The following is a 12,088-nucleotide window of genomic DNA, read 5'->3' on the forward strand; positions in this document are numbered from 1 at the left end:
GTAGCGGTTTATTTATGTTAGTGGTACGCTGCATTGAAGCAGAGCCAGGCAGTTCACTTTTTCTACCAACCAGTCCTGCATCACCGGTTTAACAATAGAGCCACACCATCCCTCAATGGGCTGTTTTCTGAACAGGGAACTTGTATTTACGATCGAACCACACAGATTCTTCGGCGACGAAGTATCAGCGCGGTGGTGCGCAGATTAACCTTACAATGCATGCGCGCAAAAAAAATTATATTAAAAAGTACAGATGACGCTTTGCAACACAACTAGCTGGGCTTTCGACGGTGCAGACTCCTCAGAACCAACCGGTACCTCCTTTCTGGATGTACACCTTGAAGTAGGCGTAGACACAGTGCATGGTGTGCAGTCCTCCGACGCAGTAGCCGATCATCTGAGCGTAGTGAGAAATAGAAGATACGCAGTAATAAATCAACATCTAATCAACATCGAATCACCATCGCCAGCGCAAGCGCTGTCTAAGCAGTCATGGCGCTTTGCGGCTGAGCAGACGTTTGCTGGTTCTGATTTATTGGCACATCGTCTGTAAAGATCCCCCCCCCCCGTTCCCCTCCCGGTTTAGGCATTGTAAACAGATAAGCTCGGTGCTTCGATCACGTGCTCACGATCGTATCAGCAATGTATTACACGTCTGCACGGCTCGAGCACGACTGAGAGCTCAAACGAATGCCCGCACGCTCATCCACTCGAGGAATGCCCGCTTTCCTGTCGGAGAGTCAAGACAAGACGCGTAAACGCCTTTATGTCAGAAGCGCTGTTTGCAACGTCAGCGATTACGACACCCGTCTTCAGTAAATGATGCAAAGCTGAATGCGCGAAGCTGCCACTGGAAGTGCGCCGCATAGCGATAAGAGGGGAAAAAAAAAATAGGAGGCGGGGCTGGCTACGTAAACTTGCAGGGTCCCTCTGCGCCGGTGTGAGAGAAGGCACGGAACTAATGTCGCTTGCGGACGGTAGTCAAGGCAACGGGAAATGCAGTGTCTTTGTTGGATGTGAAGCTCAACTCCTGGCTGTCTGGCGACGCGGCATTTCAGTTTGTTCCATCTCCTCTTGTACGTAATAATGAACCAATTCAGAAAATTCTTGTGGGTATAAAACGCTCCCCAGGTGGCATTTTACAACTTTCAGTGTAAAAATGCTTTAAGTCAGGAGTACAATCAGGACTCGACGGGCACCAAAGGTGAGTGGCTCGCCTCGCATTGGGCGCTCACGGGAAGACTACAAATGAAGCTGTGCAGGGTGATATGGGCTGGACTAGTTTTGAAGTGAGAGAAGCTCGCAGTAAAATTGAGTATGAAGAACGGCTGAGGAATATGGAAGAAAGCAAATGGGCTGGGAGGGTCTTCAGGTATCTGTACAGGAAAAACATTGATTCACAGTGGAGGAAAAAACTAGGAAGCTTACCAGCAAGTATGCAGCCTGTATGGTGGGCAACACAGCAACAAAGAAGGTCAAGCGGAAAGTCAGAGAGGCTGAAATGATCTTATAGGTGGCGGCAATGAAAAAGAAACCTGCCATGAGTAACTACTTAAGAGGAAAAAACCAAATCCGGAAAGAAACCATTTATGATAACTCAAAGGGAAGCTCATTACTTTTCGAAGCGAGATCGGGATGCCTTAGAACACGCAGCTATAAAGCGAGATATAAGAAGGAAGAAGAAGCATGTGCTTGCTGCGGTAAAGCTAGGGAAACGACGGAGCATGCTTTATTAGAATGTGAAGACGTCTACCCAGCGGTCGATTTAGGCACCACTGGCCTCCTCGAAGCCCTTGGGTTCAGCGGGAGCAGTGGTAAAGCAAACATGTCCGTAATAGGCATTATTAAGAGGCGATTGGAGGATTGGTGGAAGAAAAGTAGGGAAACGACAAAAGATGGAGACGTACAAAAGCACAGATCGCAACAGGGGATTAGAAACTTGGGGCGTGGTAGTTCATATTGTTTTTTTTTTATTGTTTAACCTAGGTAGGACATTAGGCAGTATAATAGCAAGAGCTTGCTGGCGCAACCCACCGCCCCGTTCCAAAGGGGACGCTCATAACATCCATCCATCCATCCATCCATCCATCCATCCATAAATCCATGTAAACCTAGGTTGGACATTAGTCAGTATAATAGCAAGAGCTTGGTGGCGCAACCCACCGCCCCGTTCCAAAGGGGACGCTCATAACATCCGTCCGTCCGTCCGTCCGTCCGTCCGTCCATGTAAAGTTGCTAATCCCCGCAATAGGGATTAGTAACAGGCGATTGGATGATTGGTCGAAGTAGGGAAACGGCAAAAAACGGAGACGTACAAAAGCTAAGTTCGCATTAGAGGGTCAGAAAATTTGGTTGTGGGATTTCATGGTATTTTTTCGTTCTTTTTTAACTCAGGTAGGACATTAGGCAGCATAATAGCAAGAGCTCGGTGGCGCAACCCACCATCCTGTTCCAAAGGGGACGCTCATAACATAAATCCATCCATGGAAGGAGGTTTACAAGAAGGTTTACAACTTTCAGATTAAGGAGATGTAAGCAAAGTGCTACACTAAAAAAGCATGTATGCAACATACCTGATTAGCTCAAGCAGGCTAGGTAAATATTTATCATTGCCCTGTTTCAAAGAGGATCAAAAAGAAATCATCATGTATAAAAGAAATTCCCACCCACATGCGACACTGCGGCAATGAGAAACGCCATACTGAAGGGGGTCCACATAGAATTTCAATACAGGGGGTTGGTTTACGTGCACCCAAAGCTAGCAACGCGAGCGTAGTTACATTACAGCCACATCTGAATGAACACGGGTTCGACGAATCCGTATCTTGACTGTACAATATATTTACATAGCATTCCTAGTTAAATGTTCGGATGCCAGCGACACACTGTGCTCACCGAATAGACCGGTACTTCTCGACTGCCTTGCATGGTAAAGAAGGCGCCGATAAAATAGCAGAAGGCGCCCAGCCCTTGAAAGGCGACGTACTGCGAAAAGCAAGAAAGAAACTCTTCACCATTGTCAATAGCGTGAACAGGTTACTAATGAAGCGCACGGCGTGAGACTGAGAAATGAGCTTTCGAGCAGCGTAATTCTATCACGCACACTCGAACACAAAAGCTTATGAACCTCTTGCATCGAAAGTTGGATCGCATGACATCGCTTCTCCCCGCGGCGAGGGCGTGGACAGCAACGAAAAGTGTCATCTTTTTGTTCGCGATTCAAGGAGTTTTGTTTAATTTTCATTAATCGCGAACGCTACAACGTGCCGTTCTATAGCACCGAATGCCGCATCAGCAGCGAATAAAACGGCTCGAGGCGGTCCAAATGCTTTTTAATGCTTCACTGACAGGACGAGAAAGGACAGGACCGGACAATACAGGACAGGACAGCACAGGATAAAAAAGCAGCGGGAAGGACACGCAGCACCCTGCGTCATCCCCTCTGCTTGTTCGTCCTGTATTCTTCGCACTGTTCAATGAAGCATGCCTTACCAACAACGCAAAAGCCTTTACCCCCTCGTGTGCCTTTTAATGCATTCATGACACAGTGCACCCATGAGTAGGTGGGATTCGCTCTTGTTTTTGGTCAGATTGTTCATTGTGGAATACAACGCCAAGCCTTGCTTTTCGTGAAAATAAAATAGCCGGAACCTTTTTCTTTTTTTACCTTCCAGAATGTGTTCAAATTTTCCTGAGAATTTACTTAGGTATGAGTTTACTAACGGTAAAAGAATGCTCGCTTTGAAGATACGGTAGTCTACGGTGGCTCTGTGGCTATGGCGCTGCGCTGCTGAGCACAAGGTTGGTAAGATTACTTTCAATGATAATCGATGGCCCAATGAATCCCGAAGTTCTCCTAAAGAGCGAACCATATAGAACTGGAACCGACGCGGGTGCCGCACCATGCAACTTGCCTAGAAGGTACGTTATTGAGTGTATAAAAAGATACGTAAATAAGAAGATAATGTATTCAAATATTCATTTGTTTGTTTAATTAATTATATTAAAATAATTATCTTCTATGAAAGACCGCCACTTAACCTAAAATGCACGTTATGTTCCTCACGTCTTTATCGCGCCTATTTAACTGTTAAGCATAAAGTATGGATCAGGCGAAATATTATTGGCACCTCTACTGTGCTTACAAGTGCTTATTTTATGTTAGTGCCCGTATTGAATATTCAGAGCCTAAAATATATTTTTGTTGTGTATTTAGTCTTAGCCTCGTTTTGTTTGCAATGATGTGTACTGCTGAGGAAGTGGGCTGAAGCCAGTCCGTTATTACCACAAACAATTACCCGCTGTAAAGGCGGTTGCTAACAGCCTTGCTAAACACGAGAGCATTGGCATGGGAAGGGCTCAAACTGCTCCACACGACGATGCACTTGAGGGTGATAGGGCACCTAAGTGCGCTCTGTACGTTTTTTTTTCGGCTGACCTCATCAAGAAACTCTAATGCTCGGGCACAACTGTGAGACGGAACGTGAAGCTCATTTTCACACGTTTAGAAAAGGTTCGTAACTACACCTCAGGTTTCATTTCCCCTCGAGCATTCAGAATAATTAACAAAAACCTTAATCAATTGAAGTTGGTGTGGGTACCCGCTCATGCGGGCAACCCTGGCAATGAGGCCGCCCACCTAGCCGCCCAAGCAGCTAGTAACCGGGAGGTGGGCTTGCCCGACGGGGTTGACCGACATGAAGGTATCCACACCTACAACGAAATGACCGTTTATTACCGCGAATCCAGGCGAATATATCCATTCCCGCACGAGACACTGACAAGAATACAGGCCGCTAACCTCAGGAGAGTACAGACTAGATCTGTACTTAGCCCAAAAAGGCTAGCTGCAATGACCGGTGGTGAATATCCACCAAACTGCAAACATTGTAGCTGTCCCCTTGCGGACCAAGATCACATCTTGTGGGGATGCCAAAAGAACCCTCCCCCGTGAGAACTCTTTAGGCGAGCTCCCTCACATGACGAGTGGGAGAAAAAGACGAAAACTTCCAACCCGCAAGACCAGACACGGTTGGCGGAATGGGCTGATAGCGTCGCGGCAAAGCAGACGCCACGCTAGCCTACACCGCTGGGAAAGAAAGCTCCACTAAAACTTGACAATAAAAGTTTTCTCTCTCTCTCTCGCCACCATCCCCGATGGACCTGTTGCTGACAGAGTGAGTTCGAGAAAGCACTCTCCTTCAGACAAAATTTCCAGCTTTTCGGCACTGAATCAACTCTCGAAGCATCCGACAGGCGAGCAATCTGCAATTGAAGAAGGCATACTGGGTCATCGAACGTTCCAAAGTACAACTATAGCTGGACGTTAGATGTTACTTTTCGGCTTACAAACTAAAACTCTAAAACCCGGTGAATAAAGGCAAAACGAAACCATTAAAAAAAATTTCGAGATGGTGCTTCTTTGTCCCTGCTTTCACAGCTTTATTTCTCGTAATGTCAAGTCACACTAGATTTTAGGTAAATCTTTTGACCTACGCAAAGCATGCCTTATTCCGGACTCCACAAAACAGGGGACTAGCGGGCTCCTTAGGAAATCATAATTTATCCTCGAATAAATTGTGAAATTACTAACAGGCACAAAGCAAATTATTATTAACTGAGCGTTTACGCATGCCTTACGGACAGTATTTGGCGCCTCCATGTGCCTTAAATGACAGCTTTTAATACCTGTCATGGGCGCCTGAAACTACATTTCGAGTGCCTTAACATCCGGTCTCGAGTCATAGGAAAAGTCGTCATGGTCGTAACATCGTCATGATCATCCCCCTCACGGGCCTCAAAAAGAGGGCACGTTAGAACGAGAACGAAGGTTGGCGCGTGTTGGTGTTCCGTGTTGCCAGATGGCTGTGGTGCAGAAAGGTCCGTCTCGTCTTTCGTCCCACTTTGTGTCCTCGCTACGGTGCCTTATTAGCAACAGTTAAATACGACAGAACACAGCACTGAGCGTAAAGCTTTGCTTATTTGGCTGCTTTTCCTTTCCGCCTCTGGGCAAACGCGAAACCGACAACAATGGAAGATGCGCCGATTCAGCGTCTGTTCCGAGCAAATAAAAGAACTGACAAGCGCTGTCGGCATAGAGTTTCTCACTACATCACCTAGAGGGAAATCTGGCGCTGCTGCGCTGTGGTATGCATGGGAATGCCGGTATATTGTGACTTCGGATTGGCATCGTTCCCGTAGAGACAGGACACCTTGAAGACGCGCTTGGCACGCAGCGTTCCGTCTGTCACAATGATCCATTTTCTACTAGAACAGCGCGTGAAAAGCTATTTTAGCTTTATTATTACGCAAAAACATGTTTTTTTTAAACTATGGGAACTTGTTATTGCGTGTACAACTATATGTTACGTAAAAAGTATCAGCAGGCCGCTAAAGTTGGAGGCCAGACGACAAGGTTCGCGCTCCCTTTGAAACAGTTTGTCGTCTGTTCTTGCTTTTATTCTCTTGATCATGCATTGTCGGTGAGTAAAGATGTAATATGCGTGAATGAAAACATTTTATGAAGATTTTACTTAGAGAACGCATTATTTGTGTAGCCATATCCACTTTTTAGACGAAGCCTCTCACAAAACCAGCCAACACGAGCCTCGCAGACACATATACCGTCATTCCCATGACGGCACGGTGCCCCCTTAAGAAACTCCCATAGACGGTGGCGCCATATTTCCTTCTAGGTGTTATAGTGAGAAACTCTATGGCTGTCGGACTACTTGGCGCGGTAATATACATGCGCAGCAGCCACGCGCCCGTAGCTTTACTTTCGTAGCCACAGAAAGTTGTCTGCGGGTATAGCTTACGTGACTATATTTTTCCTCGTTCTCTCCTCGCACCCAATTAACTTTACATCTTGCAAAAGGGAGCGCAGAAGCGTTGCAGAAAAAAAAAAAAGGCGACCAATACAGGAAACACGCCAGGAAAGCGTCTTTCCTGTCTTGGTCTTCTCCCCCCCCCCCTTTTTTTTCCCCGCAACACATGGTTACCGCCGACTGCGGCACCTAACGGTTCCGATCTTTGCAATCGCGTCGACCTTCTCTCTTCTTTTTTCTTTTGTCTTTATGCCCTCCTCCCCTTCCCCAAGGCGCTGAATCGTGCTCCCTAAAGGGCTGCAGAAGATAGCCGCCCTCTTCCTCTTCACAATCGCACTCTCTTCTGCCCTCCCTTTCGCAATATATACTGACAAACCAACTAGCCCTACAGCTTATCATTCTAAACCAAATAAGTTACAGCAGAGTTACTCGTGATGACACGTACATCAATGGGTTTTCGCCCTCTGACCCTTCAAGCCCGTAACAATTTATATGCTACATAACTCACGTAAAGCGTGCGCGGCAGGTAAAAGGCGCACTGGGGGCTGGACATGCTGGCCACCAACATGCAGACGCCGTTGAAGCTGAACGTGAACGCCGAGCTCGACAGAAGACGCACCGCCTTCGAATCCCCAGGGATGGCCGACACCAGCACGTACAGGTAGAGGCCGCCGACCTGCGCGCGCACACCTTGCAAGTTTGTAAGGCTCGAAACACGCAGCCTCCGGGATCGCGCGCCGCGCCCATCTCGGAGCCCACGCTCGAAGCGTACGGTTTCTTTTTTTTTACCGTGCAGACGCTGCTGTAGGGGATGCCGATCGCAAATAAATGTTGGCTCAGCTGACGAGTTTGTAAACGTCGAGCAAATGTTTTTCAGTGAACTGGAGCCATCGCATTACAATAGTGGGACGAGGGAACAGCGCCTCATCGGATGCAGGTAGAAGAGTGTTGTGTTCGCTGGGGGAGATTAGTGTAATATTACAAATACGGACATCGTTTCCTTTTCCTGTTTTGAAGGATGCTAAGATGGCGAGACTAGGAAATATTTTCTTTTGCCTAATTAGAGACGGCGCATCAGTAGGCGGCATAAAAGGAATCGTTCTTATCGAATGACTTTACATTATTCGGCAGAAGTTATAGGCAGATGTGCGTTCACCCAGGTATTGGCGCCTCCGCGCAACAACCGTTGTTCTCCAGCGGCTGAATCATTCGGAACAGTTACCATTCATGCTTCAGCTATTCTACCCACGAGGATCAACTAAGTTACTTTATCCCTATATGCTAAAAAGCAACAGACATTCGATCATTTCCACAAGCAAATTCTATCATTTCTATTCGTATATGAAATTTCCGACATTCACACAACCCTATTCGAAAGATTACTTAGAGCAGAATCTTGGTTTGAGCTAGTTGGTTAGTCACAATTAAAAAAAAAAAAGAATTCACGGCAAGAACTAGATGGGGACAAAGAACACAAGACGGGCGCCAACGTTCAAAATAAGTTTGTACAGAACGAAAAATCTTTCATAAACACGGCCGAGTCACGTGATCGCTGTGAACATGCTGGCAGAGCGTGTTCACAGCGAAGCAGGTTAGAGGCTTATTAGATCGAGTGTATATGGGTGATGCCTGTGTCAGCATGCCGTCTCTATCTTTTCTAGATAAGGAGCTCCTTTTCTTCTGGGCAACTTTCTGCACCTAATTTGCGCAGCTGGTCACTGAGCATTCGTTCTTACATTCGTTATGTTGTAGCACGTTCACCGTGATCACGACTTGACTTGGCTGCGGTTATGAAAAATTGCTCCTCTTGAAGTTGGGAAGTTTGGCGCCCGCCGTGTCGCCGTGTGTGTTATTTGTTGTTGTTGTTGTTGTTGTTCGCGTGTAGTTTGCGCAGTGGATTTCTTTGAATTTCTGAGAAGCTAGGCACACTTAGTGCGTTCGCTCAGAGACCTGCCAACTCTGCGAGGTAACCGCGGCTCAGCCGGCAGCAACAATCATTCCAAGCATTCACCGGCTTGCTCCCCCTAGAATGTAACAAGCGGCGATATCCCTCATATTCGGACTGAACGCGAGTGTTTGACTACATCGAACGGTGAATTTCGCAATCGGTTGTGAACCGAATACCACAAACCGTGGGTGGGCATGCTCACTCGCGATTGCAGCGTGAGAGAGTAACAAGTGATGCGAGATGGAGGTGACGCGACACGAGCACTGAGGCGAGCGCCGGTGATTTCAGTGAGCGCGGAGTGTGAACGAGAGAGAGAGAGAGAGAGAGAGGGGGGGGAAAGGGAAGAAGGAAAGGCAGGGAGGTTAACCAGACTGAGTCCAGTTTGCTACCCTACACGTGGGGAGGGGAATGGGGAGTGCGAACAAGAGTGCGCGTAAGGGAGGGTATGTGAATATGAACGTGACTGCCGGCGACTGTTAGTGGCCGTGAGTTTGTGCGCGAATTGGCGTCGACATTGGCCGTGCATTGGCTTCGACGCGCGCACGAGCGAGAGCGGTTGCCAGTAAGCGTGAATGAATGTCACTGTATACGAACGCGAGTGAGTGTTGGTCATCATAAATACAAGCGCGAGTGAGAACGTAGTCTGCAAAAAAAATATTGGTGTGCTAGTACAGAAAACCTTTATGTTGGTAAAGAAACCTATGACGTCGCTGGCGCGCAGGCGCATGGGCTGAAAAAAAAAAAAACATTTTGTGTTGTTTTTTGTCGGGTCCTTTCAATTCACGGCCGCAACAAGCTGTGCCTTCCTGGACGAAGATAAAAGACTCATGACCGATATAATCGTGCAGTAATGCCTGGACCAGGAGGTTTGCGGTAGGCAACCGTAGGGTAGCTATGTCTATGACGTCATGGCCTGCACGGAAGCTGGTCTTTACGCGTATTCTGCAGACATATATATATACCAAGGGCTACTGGACTCGCGTACGAAATGTTAAATATTCGCACACAAAAATTTCTACTTACTATCTCCAAGAAGTTAAGGATCCCGTTCGGTCGGCCCACATAGTTGTGGAGGCCAATGGTGAAGACAGGCCTCCTCTTGATTCCGAAAATCGAAGATCGCGGCAACGGCACCACTGCAGATCGCAAAACAACAACAACAACAATAATGATAACAAACACAACCGCGATAATTATCCTACGACACACACGCGTTTGCGGGCCGCGCACTGGCACCTCTAACGCGATATTCGGCAACGCTGCGCGCGCTGCGATGCCAGAACCCATCCGGAACGGCGCACAAAAACACCCGAGGTGCACGGAGAAGTCGCGGGCACCCGAGGCAAAGCGCCATGCGGCACATCGCTCAATAGGGAAGCATATGCCCCCTTCCAACGTAAGGAGCTCAAAGACTGCACCTCCACGTGTATACCGACGGCACTGTGTGAAAGCAGAGAGACTGAGCCACTGCCCCCAATATTAGCGCGACAATGCACCAGTAGCTTGCCAACCATTCATTACCGATCGATGCACCAGCAGAACGTCGTCACCAATTCCGTGACGACTAAGTTGTGCACCAGATTGCGCGCACGACGCAGATAATCTTGAACGTTGAAGGCCCCTCGCCTTCGCTCAGGGGGTCCGCGAGCCGCGACCAGCACGACAAAGGACCAGTGGCGCAAAGAACAAAAACCACTTTAATTTACGAAAAACACTCAAACAATTACCGCAGCCTCGCGGCCAATAGCAGAAAAGAACAAGGCAAAGAAGCAAGCAGCAGAACAGCGAGGCAACAAAATATACAAGCCAAAGGGAGCGACGAAAGAACGGCCGTTACAAACCATCAACCAACACGATCTTTCGGTTGATAACAGAATGCATAAAACGCAGAAAGCAAGCAAGCACCGAACCAGGCGCGCAGACACACTCCCAGAAGCGAACAACAAGAGCACTGTTTCACGCGGACACAATGCAAAAACGCTTTTCCTCCCGCTCTGCAGCACGCTCGGAAAGAAACCTAGACGGGCCACGCCCCACCAGCGCCTCCCCAGGCCTGCTCCCCGAAAAATAAATGGCTGGAGGCTTAGCTTGGATAAGCCTGGAAGATTGCGAAAGCAATACCCTTGGCTGCGCCTTGGTTCGGCTGATGGTGTGGACATGGCTGCCCTTTGTTAAACTTATGGCTATACATCATCCGACATAGCGCGAGGCAGCGCGGCGCGCAAGGCTTCGCCTCCACCATCGATGCCGCGAGCTGGGGCCCCGTCTCTCGGTCTGGCGTGACGTCACACGGTCACGTGACGCGCAGCTGCGTAAGGAGGCGCCACGACCACCGATGGGCCGAAAGTGCGAGTAGTATTGCTTTCGCAATAAAAAGCCCCGAGTGCCGTCTCCGCTGCCTTCTTATCGGGCAGCCGCCTTCCCGGCAGTCCCCGCGCGAGTTCTTACGATAACGCGATCGGTGCGCATGCTCCATGCGACGAACGCCGTTGTGGCGCGCGTTTCAAAGGCTTCCCCCGTGCGCGCTGCAGAGAGGGCCCAAGGGCCCGACAACGTATACGCGAGCACCATGACCCGATTATTCTGGATTATTCTGGCATGCGTATAACATGGCCACACCACGAACGTAACCAGCGATAACAGCGTGCTCGTTTTTAACATCAGAATTTTTGAACAGCGCGACAGCGGTCATAGTAAGGAGGCACAGGTCGGAGCGCTGTTGTCCCGTGCGCCTACTCTTTGTCCTGTGCCGCGATGCTCAAAATATCTCTGTTAAACCAGGGCGTCGAGATACGACGACTGTGCTCGAAGACGTCCTTGTAAGCTGAGGGTTGCTCCTCTTACCCGGTACGAATTCGCCCAATAAACAGTTATGGTGTTAACACTTTTGACATTGTTCCTGGCGCTTCCCAGTCACGGTGACGTGACAACGTTCAGCGTAAGCTACTGATAGCACGGAGGAAAAGTTAGAGGAGTCGGTTCGCTTGCCTACGCCGGGAAATTCGGAGAACTCGGAGACGTTCATGTTGCCGCAGCTCACTTCCTCTATTTCTTCTTCCACTGGTTCGCTTCGGTTTGGTTTGGTGCCTGTGGTTATGGCTCAACCCACTACGAGGGATCGGCCACAAAAAAGGGGCGGCAGTTGGGAAAATGGGAAGAAATAAGACTTATACGAAATTTTGAACGAGAAGAAAGTAAACGGAGGGACCGATTTTTATTAGTCATATCTTACGAAGCCGACAAACAAAGACACCAAGGCCATGGCATAGCGGAAATTACATGTACAGTCAACAGCAAAAGTTTACGGGATGCG

General features: G+C 48.5%; 1 protein-coding gene across 1 annotated transcript; it reads right to left on the bottom strand.

Moving 5' to 3' along the window:
- Nucleotides 1-198: 198 nt before the first annotated feature.
- On the bottom strand, nt 199-11,800 carry LOC142588848 (uncharacterized). Its single transcript, XM_075700668.1, has 5 exons — nt 11,764-11,800; nt 9,799-9,911; nt 7,336-7,503; nt 2,896-2,985; nt 199-397 (listed from the first exon to the last, which is right to left on the bottom strand). The coding sequence occupies exons 1-5, from the start codon at nt 11,798-11,800 to the stop codon at nt 302-304; spliced, it is 504 nt and encodes a 167-aa protein (XP_075556783.1). The 3' UTR covers nt 199-301.
- Between the last annotated feature and the right edge of the window lie 288 nt (nt 11,801-12,088).

This window comes from Dermacentor variabilis, chromosome 7, assembly GCF_050947875.1.
Source record: "Dermacentor variabilis isolate Ectoservices chromosome 7, ASM5094787v1, whole genome shotgun sequence".
NCBI classification, from domain to species: Eukaryota; Metazoa; Arthropoda; class Arachnida; order Ixodida; family Ixodidae; genus Dermacentor; species Dermacentor variabilis.